General features: G+C 36.4%; 1 protein-coding gene across 1 annotated transcript; it reads right to left on the bottom strand.

Annotated features, from left to right (window-relative positions):
* Nucleotides 1–14,508: 14,508 nt before the first annotated feature.
* On the bottom strand, nt 14,509–15,738 carry LOC137949440 (putative clathrin assembly protein At1g33340). The gene has a single exon (XM_068795495.1). It carries the CDS (start codon nt 15,736–15,738, stop codon nt 14,509–14,511), a length of 1,230 nt encoding a protein of 409 aa, XP_068651596.1.
* Between the last annotated feature and the right edge of the window lie 1,728 nt (nt 15,739–17,466).

Below are 17,466 nucleotides of genomic sequence, written 5' to 3'. Positions count from 1 at the left end.
ACGGAGAAAAAAGGAGAGAGACCCATTGGGAGAAAATTGGAGGAAGAAGGTTATGGAATTGATTCTTCCTTACCCTCCCCCTGAAGCTCTATTTATAGATTTATGAAACTAAAATATTACAATAATACCCATGAACTTAGGGTTTAGGGTTTTAACCCTGAAACTTTAACATAATTACATCAATGCCATCTCTATAAGATGATCCTTGATTTGCCATCCTGCCATCAATGTATATGGGTCTATGGGCCTTTTCATTGATCTATGGGCCTTGAGCCCATATTCTTTATCTCTTAGATGCATGAATATTCCTTGGTCTTATGGGCTTGGACCCATCTTCTAATACACTTGGATATGTAAGTTTTCCTTGGTCTTGTGGGCTTGGGCCCTGTCTTCCAACATCTTTGGTATTTGGTATGATCAATTTCTTATATTGTGCCTTGAAGCTCTTAATTTCTTATTTAGACTTTTAATTACTTTGTGTGGTTTGATCTTCGTTTTGAGAAATATTTCCATGTAGAATGCAATTGTGTTAATCTCTTAGTTTGAGTTTTTTTATTGATCTATTTATTGTGGGGTTTTGTTAAAAAAAAAAAATTCGCAAGTTCCAATAGAAAAGGAAGATGATGCTTAGCAATGGGAGTAAAGGTTTATCGAAGGAAAAAAAAAAAAGAACAAAGGCTGCCAAAGTTTGTGCATGAGTGTTTAGAGAAACAAAAACAAAGTAGAGTTTTTTTTAGTTGCCCTACTCAATTACAAATTTCTATTACATATATAATTACAATTGTAAGATTTACCCTAATTGATATCAAGTGACATTACTAGCCTTACGAATTAAAGTTATTTCCGTTATGTCTCATTTACACCCAACTTCGTAAAGTACCCATACATAGGTGCAAGAATAATATGAAATATACTTAGGATGGCCTCTAATATTCCACCCCTCCTGTGAAAACCTCATTCTCAAGGTTCAACTACATTTTGTGCCACATGTGCCATCCATTGCCCCAAGGTCCTGTGTTTTTTTATGCCCCAAGGTCCTGTGTTTTTTTATGTCTATTTGAGACGTTATCCCATTATGGTATTTTATGATTTGGTTACTTATGTGTTTTATCCCATGAGGAACAAACCTAGAGGGAGGGTGAATAGGTTTGTTGACTTTGCTATTAATTTTTTAATCATTTTGGTGAATAACAATTCGCAATATTGCCGTCACATTTAATGTCCTAGTTAAAAATGAAAAAAAAAATCAACCACATAGAGATTTATAGTGGTTCATAATCCTATCTTGGTGTCCTAGTTAAAAATGAAAAAAAAATTCAAACACATAGAGATTTATAGTGGTTCATAATCCTATCTTGGGTTATGAATTTAGTCCCAAGGTGTTTGCACCTCAAAGTTAATTCACCATGTTAGGGTGCCAAATGACTTATATATCAAATTGTGATTAAACCCAATTACTATATTGCTCTTACAGGGACTTGTGCTACAAAGTCGAGCACAATAACAAATTTATAAAGCACATCCTCACATAGATTTATAGAATAGCATGCTCTCGAACCACAATTTGGAGTTTTAGCACACCTACCCACTTTAGGGACTCATAATCAACAACAACTATCGTATTACCTAGACCAAAAAAAGAATTTATAGTAGCGCTCACTACAACCAAGGACTTTCAACACTCTAGGATAACTAGCCTAGATCCACAAAGGGATTATCTTAGCAGCCAACTTAGCAACTCAACTTAGGTTCACGAGCGAATTATTAATAGCAAATGCTCAGCCATAAAAACTTTCTCAACAATTTGAGATGAGAAATGGTCATGGATTACAATTTAGCACACATAAAGCCTATCAATAGGCTGATTTCACAATACATGCTCAAATAAAGAGTCCAACCAATTCTATGTGCCCACTCTATGTAGTAGCATCTCCATGAGTTCTTAATTGACTTGAACTCAAAATTTAAGATTAAAAGAAATTTAGGATTGATTTTTCAAATTAGGGGACCTAATTATAGTAGCTCAATGTAATAATTGATTTCAAAATTCAAGCACTACAAGTGATAATCTGAATAAGGTAAATTAGTTTCAAAGTAAGATAAGTCTAGTTCAAATTTACCAAGTATTATAAAGTGATTTCAAAGAGCATGCTATAGATGTTGACTATCTTATTGATTTTGATGGAAATAAAACTTAATAGAGTTGACAGTTGTAAATCTAATATTTCATATACTTTTCCTTCAAGAGACATCTATTTCATGGTCTAAAGCATCAAAATGAAACAATCTTCTCAAAGACTTAAAGCATCATGGAAAGTCAAGAACTCTTGAAGAAGCACCCTCAGAAGATGAAAACAAATTGAAGACTAGACTTTTAGGATTCATTAAGAAATGTCAGAACTTAGTCTATGTAAAAGAGAGTTGTCCACTCCTTCCAATTTGAGGTACAATGCAAACATGGAGCTTTGGGACATAACATGCATTCAAACATATTTTGAAAGAATTATACACACATTTCAAACATGTTAGAAACACTTAGGATCATTCATTCTCATTCTTTTAAAGTATATTAGATGAACTGGCGTTGGAATGATCGATCAATATTTGCTAATGATTGATCAAATAAAAGTACACAGACCAAAAATATAAAGCATGATCAATCAATCTAAGTCGATTGATCGTTCATCCAACAAATGGCTAAACCGTGTTTTGTGTCTTGTGCATTTATGTTTTTGTTTTCATGATTTGTTTATTATTCTTGAGGTGATCTTGTTAAGTATCATGCTACAACTGAAAATCAGCCATTTGTAAATGAAGGAAGTACTAGTATAGAAAGATATGGTAATCAGACCATTGATAATGCTATTGAAGCCATTGGCAATTCTAGTCAAGCTACTAATAGTACTAGTCAAGCTATATAACCTTCACAAACACAAGGGAGAGGGGAAAAAAACAGCTTCAATTTCAGCAATGTGGAATGATTTTCATAGATTAAAAAAAAGATGGACTAGACATGGCTAGATGTAATTATTGTAAAGCTGAACTAAGAGCTCCTAGAAAAAATGGTACGTCTAGATGCATTTGGCATTTGAGAAGGTGCCCACAAAGGAAAATTGTTGATATTTGGCAGCAATTATTATCCTCTATACAACAAACTAGTGTAGCTACAAGTCTCACAAGTCATGTATTTAATCAAGAGACACTTGGAACTAGTATTACTTAGTGGGTTGTATTAGAGGAATGACCATTATTTGCTATTAAAAATCCACACTTTAGGAATATAATAAAGGAGGCGAACTCTTTGTATTAACCCATTTCTTATACCACTTTGAAAAGAGACCCGTTGAAGATGTAAAATAGTGAAAAGATAAAGCTTCTGAATGAGTAGGATAAGTTTTCCAAAATAGTGGCTATCACGACTGACATGTGGACTTCCGTGCAAAAGAAAGGGTACTTGGCCATTATAGCTCACTATATTGATGACTCTCGGAAATTATAGAAGTGCATCCTGAGGTAGGTCTTAAACTTATATCCATACTTTTTATTTATGTTATTTAAAAATTACATATCTTATATTATGTTTAAAGTAATCTTGTTATCATCTTTTATAATTTTTTTATTAGGTTTGCATATGTTCCTTCTCCACATACAAAAGATGTGTTGTGTGAAGATCTATTGGAAATTTTTTGGATTGGAATAGACAATTTTTCTACTAATGATGCTTTTATAGTATTACTTAGGGAACTACTTTCTCACCTCTTTTGCTTGATAGAGAGTTTTTACATATTCGGTGTCTTGCCCATATTTTAAATACAATAGTTCTAGAAGGTCTTGGACAAACAAAAAGAATAATAGAGATATTAAGAGATTGGGTTGTGAATTGGATTGCAAACCCTCAAAGACTTTAGAAATTTGAAGAATTGACTCATCACTGAACAATTTTTTTTACAAAATAAGTTGATTTTAGATTGTAAAATCTAATTGAACTCCACCTATAAGATGGTTCAGGTGGCTTTAGAAACATGAAATTACCAATTGAAGAAGAGTGAAGAATGGCAAATAAAATATATTTTAGATAGGATGTGTTTTGTGAGGTCACTGAGTTATTCTTAGGTACTAAATACCCACATTGAACATTTTTTTTTTTTTGTAAAATTTGTATGACAATTAGTTAGCATTAACTAGGTGGAATGAGTCCATGGATTATGTTATTTCCTTGATGGAACAAGTAATGCTTAGCAAATTTGACAAGTATTGGAAGAATTGTTCTGTAATTTTGGCTATTGGAGTAGTGCTAGGTTTGAGGTAAATGTTGGACATAATTGGGTTTTACTATCATAAATTGTACATAGATGAAAAGGAAGAAGGAATGCATCTTTCACACGCATGGATCCGGTTAAAGAGAGTAATTTATCAAAATTTGAGTCTTATATTAAGGAGAACAAGAGTGAACATATACCAAGATCTAAATTAGTTTTCTACTTGAACGAGCCCTTAAACCCTTGGAATTCAGATTTGATATTTTGTTGTGCTAGAATACTGATGATCGGAAATATCCAACATCATCATTAATTTAAAGAGATCTATTGGTTGTCCCTATTTCCATAGTTTCATCTGAATAAGCTTTGAGGACAGGCAATAGAGAGATTAGTGCTTTTCGTAGTACTCGATGTCCAATTACTATAGAAGCTTTGATGTGAGTGCATGATCGGGTTGGAGCTGAATTCAGTGGTAAGTTTAATCCTATATCTATAATTTTACTTAAAATTATTTTTTCATTTAAAATATTAATCAACTTATTTATTTATTTCTTTTTTGTAGAAACTTGAGTTTCTACAATTGTCTTGGCTGAGCTACAAGGTGACGATGATAAAGATTGATTTGGTTTCCATGGTAAATTTATATTAATATTTATATTTCTAATTATTTTTAAATGTTGCTTGAGTTTTTGTAGAAACTTATGTTTCATATCTTAGTGGATCTATTTTAAGATTGATGTGAGTTGTGACATTTTATTATAAGTTCCATTATTATTATGAGTTGTAAGGATATGATTGTTGAGATAGTGTATTTTGTAATTTGTAAACAATGTGATGTTGTTGGATTTCTACAAGCCATTGGGACTGTAATTTGATGTTATAAGATGATTATGTTACTTGATATTAGAAACCAAGAAAATTGCCACAATGTGATGGAATTTTAATTATTTCAAATGGTTATATTTTTATGCACATAAGTTCAATTTGGACATGTTAGTTGTAATTCAATCTAGTTATATGGTGCATATTAAGATTATTTTAATTTTTTTTGGTAATTGGTAGTTATTATTTATTATATTTTATTTTTTATAATTTTTACTGGTTTATAAATTTTTAAATAAATCATCGAATGCAATAATTTTAATTTGAACACGTTAATTTTTATTCTATCTAGGTACATATGGTGTATCAATAGGTTCATAAGAAGATTATTCTTATTTTTTATTTTTTAATAGTATTTATTTTGTATTTTAAGATTATTTTTATAATTTTTAAGGTTTATAGATTTTTAATGGATCATGGAATGCAACTATTTTAATTTGAACAATCTATTTTTTTTATCATATTCGGTATATATGGTGTATCAATAGGTGTATATTAAGATTTTTAATTTTGATTTTGTCATTTTAGTTGTTAGTTTTTTATTTTTTAAAGATTTTTTATAATTTTTAATGCTTTATTGATTTTTTAATGGATCATGGAATGCAATAATTTTAATTTTAACTAGTAATTTCTATTCTATCTAGGTATATATGGTATATAAATAGGTGTATATGAATATTATTTTAATTTTAATTTTTTAATATTTTGGTATTTTAAAGAATTTTTTATGATTTTTATAGATTTGTACATTTTTTAATGCATCATGGAATGCAATTGTTTTAATTTGAATAGGTTAGTTGTTATTCTATCTAGGTATATATGATGTATTGATAGGTGTACAAGAAGATATTTTTCATTTTCATTTTGTCATTGTAGTTGTAATTTTTTATGTTTAAGAATTTTTATAATTTTTACAAGTTTAAAAATTTTAATGGTTCATAGAATGCAATTATTTTAATTTGAAGATGTTATTTCTTATTCTATCTAGGTATATATTAGGTATCAATAGGTGTACATTAAGATTATTTTAATGTTGATTTTTCATTCTTGTTCTTTTTTTTGGTATTTTTAAGAATTTTTAATAATTTTTAAAACTTTATAGATTTTTTAATGAATCATTGAATGCAATTATTTGAACAAGTTATTGGTATTTATATGCATATAATTTAATTTAAACAAGTTATTTTTTATTTTAGGTATATATGGTGTATGAATAGATCTGAGTACATCTTTTAAGCCACTTGCTCTGATACCATGATAATTGGATCAATTTTAGATATATTATATAAGTTTGTGAGAGATTAAATAAGGAAGAGAATCGAAAAGAAGGTAAGTGAGATGGAAAGAGTGAAGAAAAAGAGAGTTTTTTAGGAGAAAAGAACCCCTTGAGTTAGGATTATATGCCTTACATAAATTTTGGCATACGAATCACAAAAATGTTATTGAGGCTATAACACAGACCTTCCTCAAGTAGGAGGATACACAATTAGAATAATGAAAAAAAGTCACAAATTGAAACATTCTAACATCACCAACTCTAACCATTCGATCGAGAAGGTTTTACCCTTGTCGAAGGTATGGACATTATGTTCACTATCCCATGCATTCTAACTTATCCATTCAATAACCCAATCAGCCCTTCCCTATCACAATGGCCCATACATGAAGATCGGGGTTTCTCAATTAGTATCTATAAAATTTACTAAAGTACCTTTCACGTAATCTGACAATTAGATAATTGGGTATGGAATAAGTATTATCCCTTTCTAAAACATTTTTTACTTGATAAAGTAAAAAAGAACACCATACTGCTTACCTCTTAAAATTACTAGTAAATAAAATTAAAAAAAGCAAAGAGAAGTTAATGTGGTTTAGAGTAGAATTGAGAGGGGAATTCACTACTCAAACCATTGGTAAAGTTTGAACAGGCAATGAAATGATGGGTTAACTGTTAAGGGTTTTATAATAGAAGTCGTTTAATGCCAGAGAAATGTTTTGTATTCAGGAAGTGTGACATTCGTTAATCCTTGCACACGAATGAGGTTTCAAGGCTAAGCTATTTTGTTGTTGAAACTTGAAAGCAGTGAAGGATTTCCTTTCACATTCAATGCGGCATTTCCAAAGTCAGCAATGAACATGAGTAACTTTTTCCTCAAATTAATGAGCCTCGTTGTGTACTTATGCTGGGTGAATTGGTCTACAAATTCTTGCCTAGTTCCTGTTTGCTCTGATCCTATCAGCAATGCCCGTATGAGTCAAGATCCAGGTTTCCTAGATTCAAAATTATCCCTGACACATACAATTTTCACACCTTGGCCTCATTAACTTAAAGTAAAAGAGGGAAAAAGAAGATACAACAGCAAATGTTAAACAACCAGGTAACCCGAAGATCGCCACTCTGAACTTGTTCTAGAATGAAGTGGTAATCCAAATTTGTATGTTCCTTGCAAGAGTGAAATACTGGATTGGAGCACATATTTATAGCACCAACATTGTCTCAATAAAACACCGGTTGTTGTGGAAGAAAAACACCAACTTCAGTGAAAAGAGAGCAGATCCAACGGATCTCAGATGCAGTGGTTGCAACAGAGCGATATTCCGCTTTAGTAGAGGATCGAGCCACAATTCATTGCCTTTAAGAGATAGAATTGTGACCAAAGTAAACAAGATAGGCATCAGTGGAAGTGAAATCATCCTTGTTTTCTACTTAGTCAGCATAAGAGAACGCATGGAGAGACAAAAGATTGTTGATGAAGTACAATGCCATGATCCAGAGTCCCACAAAGATAGCACAAGAATAGATTGATAACATCCCAGTGGTCAGTGGTAGGGCAATGCATAAATTCAGATAACTTATTCACCACATAAGCAATTTCAGGGCGTAAGACACAAATATTAGAGACTACCAACAACAGTCCAATATTCAGATGGATCAAAGAGTGTCATGCCAAACTGAAGTATGAGTGTAGATGTCGTGGCAAGAGGCGTAGCTACGGGCTTTGCATTTGTCATGGGTGTGCAATCAAGGAAATAAAAAATATACCATTGTTGAGACAAAAGTAATCATTGAGAGTGAAGAACAACTTCAATTCTGAGAAAGTATGTCAATGAGCCAAGATCCTTGAGTGAAAATCTCTAAGAGAGAAGGTGGATGAACGTTGCCATAACTTGATCATTGTCTCTTGTAATAATACTGTCATCCACATAGACTAGAATATACAACACAATAATACCTGTGTGAGAGATAAATAGAGAGGAGTTGGCATGAGAGTTGGTGATGCCAGAGGTGATGAAAAATTGGTGCAACTCATGATACCAAACACATGGAGCTTGCTTGAGACAGTGGATAGCTTAGCAAAGTTTGCATACATGATGGTGATGATCATGATCAGCCTGGTGGTTGTGCCATAAAAATATTCTCATTCAAAGTACCTTGGATAAATGCATTATTGACATCAAGTTATCAAAACGACCAACCACAACTTACTGCAAGGCTAAGCACAACGTGAATAGTAGTAGTCTTGACAATGGGACTAAAGGTTTTATGATAATCAACCCCAGGATGCTGGTAAAACCCTTTGGCAACTAAGTGAGCCTTGTATCTATTAATAGAGCAATCAAAAAGATATTTAGTATGAAAAATCCATTTGTAACTAAAAAGATTCTGCGAGGGATCCAAGGCACAAGTTTTCATGTCCTATTCTGAACAAGAGTATCATATTCATCAAACATAGCTTGACTCCATTTGGGATCGGTGAGAGCTTGAGTCACAATAGTTGGTTCATAGTTGGCAGATGTAGGAAGTTGGGCATGAGTTTTAATTTTTGGATGGGCTTGTAAATGTTGATCTTGGATCTTGTGAGAATAACACGAGGAAGAGAAGAAGCAAGTAGGCATGATGGGTGTGGGTTGGCCGATGAGGGAGGTGTTTGAGTGGGATTAGGTGTTGGAGTGGGGTTAGGTGAGAGGTCTTGAATGGAGCTTGCAGAGGGTGTAGGGATAGAAGCAGTGGTTGAAGTATCTGTAGCTGGAAGTAAGGACACAGAGGAACACCAATGGGAAGTGTGTCAGATGAAGAACGATCAAAGTGTTATGACTGGAGTGTTGTAAAGGGGAAGATAAACTCAACGAGTTTAACATGACGTGACACATAAAGACAAGAGGTAGTGTGTTGAAGACATAGATAAACACTTTGAGTGGTAGAGTATCCAAGAAAGAAACAAGAAGAGGAACGTGGAGTGAGTTTGTGGGAAGAGTATGACTTGAGCCATAGATAACAGAGACAACCATAACTTCAAAGTTTAGAGTAGTTAAGAGTGCCAAAAAGTCTGGTATATGGTGAAAAAAGATTAAGCGTGGGAGTAGGTAGATGGTTGATGAGATAGACAATAGTGGAGAAAACATATGACCAGTAAGATAGAGGTATGGAGGTATGAGAAAGAAGAGATATACATGTTTCAACAATAAGACGATGTCGTCGTTTGGAGTACCCATTGTGTTCTGGTGTGTGTGGAGGATATGTGAGATGAGAAATACCATTGGTAGCTAGCAAAGAGAACATTACTTTATATTCCCCTCCATTATCAGAATAGAGTGTTTTAATCCGTTTAACAAAGAATTTTTTAACAAGAAATTTGAATCAGATAAATGTATCAAACACATATAATTTTTGTTTGAGAGGATAAAACCAAATATACTTTGTAAAGTGATAAACAAAAATAACATAATATTTGAAATCATCAATAGAATAAATAGGAGAGGTCCAAACATCTGAGAAAATAATGTCAAGAAGGGAAGAAGAGACAAGAGAGGAGTGGGACAATGGTAATTTGTAACTCTTATTCCATTGACAAGAATTTCAATTGAAAGTAAAATTCAGAGGATGCTATAAATCTAACTGAAAAGTAAGACAATGTGCCTTAGAATTGGAGAGGACGGATGACCTAAGCAATGATGTCATGCAGACAAAGTGGTATTGACATCGAAAAAGGCTACTAACGGTGAAGACTCAGCTGAGGACGATGATCACTCGTACACACCATTCTTAGGTTGACCCTACAAAAGTGTTGTCCCCGTGCAAAGATCCTTCAAAAGAAAAGAAGTAGGTAAAATTCAATGGAAGTATGATTAAATTGACAAAATTGAGATATAGAAGTAAGATTCTTTTACATGGTAGGAACATAAAGAATATTATTCAAGGAAAAAGTGCGGGAGGGTGAAGAGAGATATTTGGAACCGGTATGTATAATAAGGAGACTTGTGCCATCACCAATCACAATGTCATCAATGTCATCATAAGGAGTGTGAACAGAGATATTACTCAAGTTGGAAGTAACATGGTGTGATGCGCTACTATCCAGGAGCCAAGTAGAATCAGTAGAAGAGGTGGCAATTTGCAAGATATGATCGTGGTTGACACCAAGGAGTGGAGCGAGGAGTAGGCGGTGGTGACAAATGTGGATACATCGGACAAAAGACATGACATTGTGGAACAATGTGTCCTTATGCATGACACCATTGGCAGCGTTCGAGGTAGGTTTGGGGCCATCAGCCATGAGCATAGACTCATAAATCAAGCTGAAACGTGTGGAGTTGTCGAAGTAGAATTGAGGGTGGTGTGCCTCCCTTTTTTTTTGGAGGTTTGCATTTGCAAAAATCGCACATGTGAGCGACATAAGCTCCCTCAGGGCTCCTAAATCCATAGGTGGGACCATATGTGTTTGGTCATCAACAATAATACCGAAAAGTCAATAAAGACCCCCAAGAATGATACATAGTCTCCCTCGAAGAAGGTTTACTCGTATCAGCCGTACCCGTAGGTAATCATCCGTAGATGAAACCGCTATCCCACATCACACTTTGAAGAAATCTCTGTGTGACTGGCCACTGAAGGCAGTAGGAATCACGCGCTGAACACAAGTCCTTAAGTTACTCACCATAAGGTTTTCATTCAATACTTTAGATCAACAAGAAAGAAGAAGAAGAAGAAGAGAGAAGGAGAAGAAGAAGAACGTGGAAGAAGAGAGTTTGGATTAAGGGAGAAGAGGGTTGCGTCAAAAAGAAAAATGAGGGCTGGACGAATTTGTGGAAAGAGAGGAGAGTGCTTCAATGCCCTACCTCTTAGCCAATGCCTTTATTTATAGTTTTACAATACCCTTAGGGCTACAACTTGATAAAACAAAAGACATAAAAGGAACACATATTTACACTTCTATACCATCTTTATGGAAAGTACCATATTTTACACATATGCCACTCCTTTGACGTGTGGGCTTCTTGTCTTGAGCTCGTGGGCTTGAGCCCATCTTTCAACAAATTTATTTCTCAATAGCTTATGGAGATGAACAAAGGCTACACACCCAAAAACTCTAGGTGGCAGATTCGGCATAGCAGGTAAACTTATCGTTTCATGAAGAACTCTCAAGGGAGTCTGAAGTTGTAATGCTCTAGAGGGTATTCGGTTGATTAGATAAGTTGCAGTTGTGATGGCTTCACCCTAGTAACTAGTTGACATATGATCTTCAAACAAGGAAGCACGAACAACCTCAAGAAGGTGGCTATTCTTTCGCTCTGCAACCCCATTTTGCTGAGGGGTGTACGGACAGGTAGTTTGATGAGTAATACCATGATCATCAAGATATTCTTTCAAACCTTGATTAACAAATTCTCCACCATTGTCACTTCGGAGAGTTTGTATTGTAGAATGGTACTGAGTGGCTATCATTCTGTGAAATTTTTTGAAAAACGAACTAACTTCACTTCTTGATTTCATTAAACAAATCCAAGTCATACGGGTGTGATTAGCAATAAAGGAAACAAACCACCGTTTATCACTAATAGAGGCTATATTTGTTGGACCCCATACATTAGAGTAGATAATCATAAAGGGTATTCGACTCCTATTCATGCTCATTTGAAATGGAACATGATGGCTTTTAGCCAATTCATATACATCACATTTAAAATCTGAAACAAATAATTTAGCAAAGAGTTTTGGAGACAATTTTTTTTAAATAACCAACGGATGAGTGACCCAACCGTTTATGCAATAACCAAATTTCAGAATCTGCAGATTTATTCACGGAGAATGCTTGAGCTAATTGATGAGAACTCTCTGGCTTCATATCAAGGTAATAAAGCTTTCCCCTTCTAGTACCATAACCAATTGTTTTCCGAGTTCGAATGTCCTTAAAAACACCAAGGTTAGGCCAAAAAATTACAATACAATGCAAAGTGAGAGTTATTTGAGCCACTGATAATAAATTATGATTGAGGGTTGGAACATCTAATACAAAATCAAGACTCAAATTTTCAGTGAGGGTGATGGAACCTTCTCCAATAATGTAAGAGGGAGTACCATTTGCTGTAGATACGATATGTTGTCCAAATGGTTTCATTATTTTAGCATGATGATTATCAAAGGTCATATGATTAATAGTACCAAAATCAATTATCCATTCACTATTTCTATTAGGAGTGAAAGTATTAAGAACCTTACCAAATGTAACAATTAAAACTGATGCATCTTCAGTCGTGTGAGAGGTGAAGGGTTCTGCTACTGCTACGGAAGCATGATTATTTGGTTTAGAATTCCATTTGTGAAGCGCTTTGGTAGGATCCCACCATTTTGGATACCCAATAAGTTCATAGCATCGTGAATTTGTATGCCCAGTCTCACCACAGTGAGTATGTGATTCTGAGATCCTGATGCCCGATTTTGATCACTGGTAGGACCTGTTGGTGGAGCTGTTTTAGGCTTAGCTCGACGTGCCACCATTGCAAATGTCTCAACACAATCAATTTCACTATTTAAAGTTGTTCTACGAACAGAGTCATGACGTACGTAAACATAGGCTGCTTCAAGATCCAATAGTGGGTCATTTCTGAGAATTTCGCCTCAAATTTGTTCGAATTTTGCATCCAATCCATTTAAGAAAATGTGTACACTCAATCTTTCAACGAATTTTCTATAGGCGATAACATCATCAGGATCTTTCATTATAATCCTGTCACGATGTTCAAGTTCTTGGAAATTTTCCACAAGATCGCCATAATATGTTGACAGAGGGCGACGAGTCTGTTTGGTGAGAAAACTCTCTGATTTAATGAACAAAGTTGTGATTCATCTGACCCATCGTAGAAAGCTTTGGCCAAAGCATTCCAGATTTTGCGTAAGGTGCGCAGTCGAATATAATGGTTCATAATATCTTGACATAGAGGTTAGCAACTTCCCCTTGACCTTTTGATTTTCAGCATACCACTTCGTATAATAAGTATCAGTTTCTTGTGGGAGGTGTTTTTCCCATAATATATTCGAGTTTTTCATGTCCTTCAATTTGCACCTCCATGATCTGGGACCATACATCATAGTTTACTTCTGTAAGAATGATGCTGGCTGTAAAACCAGAGTTCTCGGATTGAACAAGAATAATCAGTGTTGATTCCTTCGCCATGATGCAGGGAGATTGACGGTGATCAGAATAAAATAATATCACCCAAAGAACTGGTCTGGTTCGCTTCTTGCAACTGGTTTGACCCGGTTTGGGTCTTTGAATCTGGTCCAGTTCAGGAACTGGTCCGGTCTGCCACTGGGTTGACTCGGTATTTTTTTTGGGTCTCGGTTCGGTCTGAGTTCAGATACCAGAAATTTGGTCTAGTCCGCTAGGTTGACCCGATTTTGAGTCTCGGTCCATTCCTTGTCTAGATCGTGCTCAGTAGGAAAAATAAAGGAATAGTAGTTCCTAAGTTATGATAAAAAATTAAAAATGATCACCTTCGTCTTCCCCGTCGGTGATGCTGGTGCAGATCGCTAGAATGTGGTTCGGTGGCGGTTTGTCAACGGCTTTCAGGAGCCCTGCCAAAGTTCGAGTGGTGGCGGTTTTGTGTTACGACAACAACCGAAGAGAAACACAAACAACGTCTTCTTTGTTCACAACGACGATAGAGCATCTCCTTCTTCATCGGGTTGGTGGTGCGGTCGTCGGCGACGTTCGAAAATTCCGCTGGTTTAAACCAACGTCTTCGTTCACATTGACTACAGAGTAGACCTACTCTGTTTTTTTTTTCCGGCAACTGGGATTAATATGGGACAGAGTTGCTGCTTTGTTCTTCGGCTACGGGATAGAGCTGATACTTTGTTCTCCTGTTCTGATACCAACTCAAGAATAAGAATTCAATTTTTGTGATGATTTACTATTTATATCGTTGGCTTAAATAGCCATTTTACATATTGTAATATTCTATACACGGAACGATCGAAAGAGATTACAGTGATTACAAGATTACAAGGATTTACAGGATTTTAAGAATAAAGAAAAAATATCATTACGGGGAGAAATCTCAACAGGGAGAAAGAAAGAAAAGGATCTTAAGAAAGGTAAGGTGTTCCGTCTGCTATCTGTAGAGAAGTAGACCAGTAGTCGCGTGCTTCATCCTCACCATCGAGCGCTTCCATAGAGATCGAACAAAGCTTTTTAGCATCTTCCTCGTCAAACTTCACCCAAACTGTGCATATTTTCGTCTCCAATTTGGGAGAAGGGAAGAGTTCGTCAAAGGAGGGAAGGTTCCCACTTCTGCTCACTTCGTCATTAACCGGAAGCTTGCAGGAGATGGGAGGAGGAGACTCGAGAATGGAAGACGAAGAGCAATTTCCGAGTGCCTGAGAGGAGGTCAAGAACTCCTCCATGGTCGTGACACAGTCCGGGGTAATGACGCGGACGGAGGGGAAATCAAGGTTGGAGGTGGTCAGAGTACTTCTCTTGCAATCCTCGAAGAAGTCGGAGAGCCGGTGAGTCTGAGAAGAAGCTTTTCGGAAGATGGCCAAAGCCGAAGTTCTCTCGGATTTCTTAAAATCAAAGAAGGAATCCACGAGGGTCGTAAGTCCTTCGCAGAAGCTGGCGTACACTTGGAACCCCTCCCTCAGAATGTTGCAAAGAACAGCCTGTATCAAGCGGTGGGCTGGACAAATCTCGACGGGCAAACAGTCCATTATCCGATCCAGAAACGTCTGGCATCTGGGCAATCTGTAGAAGACCGTCTCCACCGATTTGTCCTCGTAAAAGCCCTGCGGTAGAAAAGGTTCGAGCTTCCCGGCTTGGTTGATCACCCACCCCATTCTCTCCTCCAGGAAACCCACGTAGCTGAGAAGAAAAGAGATGAAAACGTCGGAGCGACGACGGAGGAAAAAGTGCAGATTACTGATGGAGAGATCGCCGGAGAGACGCGCATTGCAGAGCTGCAGCTCGAAGTTCCGGTCTCCCCCACGTACAAGGCGGTGGACGAGGAGGAGGGTCTTGAGGGCGACGACTGGGTCCGTGGTCCTGTAGAGCCGACGGGATATTCTCCGAGCGAGGAAAAGCGCGGAGCCTGGGGAGTTGGAGACGAGGAAGAGTATTTCATGCACGTATTTCTCGTCCGTTGGAGAGTAATCGTGGGCCGTCGCTCGGACGACAGCGATCTCCATATCGGAGAAGACGTCTTGGCCGGAGATAATGGCCTTTCCAATGGCCACATGGTCCTTGAACGACCCCAGCGCTTGCCGCAGCATCGTCCCCACTCCCCCCACCATTGCTACCACTGCAACTCGGGGACGACTCATCTTCTCTGTGGATTTATATACCAGTCTTTGTTTGATTTTAGATTGACTTTGATAAAACAGAAGACTTTGCATTGGAAGCTTTGACATGCCAAATCCACGATCATGAACAGCTCCATTATGGCTTGGATTCTCTTCTAAGCATGGGGAAGAAAATACTCAAATGGCCTTCATTACAATTCCTTTCTTTTCATAGTCAAATTGACCGTCACAAAATCGATAGAAACAAAGCAGAAGAAAAAAAAAATCAGTAGCAACAAAAGGTTTGTGGTCGTGGGGAAGAATCTCATCCTTTGAGAATAAGGTTCCAATGCATCAAACTCTCCTCCTATTGGCCCTCCAATGCTCTCATTGTTCTTGACTTGGGCGTTTGGATTCTTCTATCAACATCATCATAACTTGCACAAAGGTTCTTTATTTCACAGCCTTTACTCTGACTCCTAAATCTCCTCAAAGCATCTGATCAGGTTCTTTATTATACAGCCTTTACTCTTAACTCCTAAATCTCTTCTCAAAGCATCTGATCCAAATATTGATCCCAACATCTCTGTGTGCAGTATAAATCTAGCTTCATCTTAATGAATATCTTTGCTTTCGAAGTTCGGGACATCCTTTTTCTTTTTCCTTTTCTCCTGTTTTTGCTTGTTCGAATTTGCTGTCATCTATGAACTGTTAGTTCTGGCCAAACTTTATTGACATCACTGCAAGACTTCACAACTAATACTAAGAGAAGAACTTGAAGATGTTAAATTCTCATTTGTTTCTACAACTTTAAGACAGTTTTTAGAGGGAAAGATCCAACATTCGATACTTTATACTAGGATTCTTGTTTCAGATTGGTATATATTCCCACTATAGCTTTGGAAAGTCAATATTTAAGAGACTTTTTAGCTAAGTAATACGTTTATGATCTTCAAGATGATCATCAAGAATTGTGGCTGACGTGTGGAATGCTGATGTCTGTGATGACTAATCTGAGATGTTGAGGGATGATGTGGTGATGATTCATCCACTCAGTTGTCACCTGATGTGTTATCCTTGCTTGGCCGCTCAATCTCTACTGAGCTAAAGATTGAAGGTTTGAGATTGAAGCCTAGAGTTGTGGCTTTCTTAAGAGGGTTAGTAAATATATCTATGACCTGCTTGTGGTTGAAATGAGGTTTAACATGAAGACACCAACTAATGATTCACTCAAGAACAAAATGACAGTAAATAGATATGTCGGAATTTTTAGCAGTTTCCTCCTTTTCAGGGATGACCCATTATCCCTTAGATGTAAGAAGGTAAGGCAGTTGTAACCTCGCTATTTTGATGGTAAAAGATGAGTTTAAGAATTTGAATATGGTCTAGCGGAGGCAGTATGTGTCTTCTCCATCCATAAGTTTCTGAATACTTGAGACACTTCTTCTAAAATTTGATCAGGAAGGCTGGAGGTAAGCGTCATTCACTTCCGTTTACATCCTGATTATGAATTTTATGATGTATGGTAGAAATTTGATTTTATCATTTGGTATCACAACTTCATCTCTGATATGGCCTTCAATTCCATTAAAGGGAAATTGAGCGAGCTCTTTGGGTGAGGTTCAAGCTCGTCTTGAAATATAGTGTAGCCCGTGAGAAAGCCTGGGTACTGTGTGAGGCTAGTTTTACAGAGCCAACCGATCCTCGACGATTAGATGACAAGTGAGGTGTCGAGTGCACCAATGGTGGTTGCGCACCAAAAGCACCGAC

The sequence above is a fragment of the Aristolochia californica genome, unplaced genomic scaffold (genome assembly GCF_029961685.1).
Source record: "Aristolochia californica isolate CCGP_79_NKW_82.1479 unplaced genomic scaffold, dmAriCali1.0.hap1 SCAF_14, whole genome shotgun sequence".
Lineage (NCBI taxonomy): Eukaryota > Viridiplantae > Streptophyta > Magnoliopsida > Piperales > Aristolochiaceae > Aristolochia > Aristolochia californica.
Note: the sequence above shows the minus strand (reverse complement) of the source record. Positions and strands in the feature narration are given on the sequence as shown.

Bases quoted from the DNA above. Each gene is read 5' to 3' on its own strand.
- LOC137949440 (XM_068795495.1), bottom strand. From the start codon at position 15,738: ATGAGTCGTCCCCGAGTTGCAGTGGTAGCAATGGTGGGGGGAGTGGGG.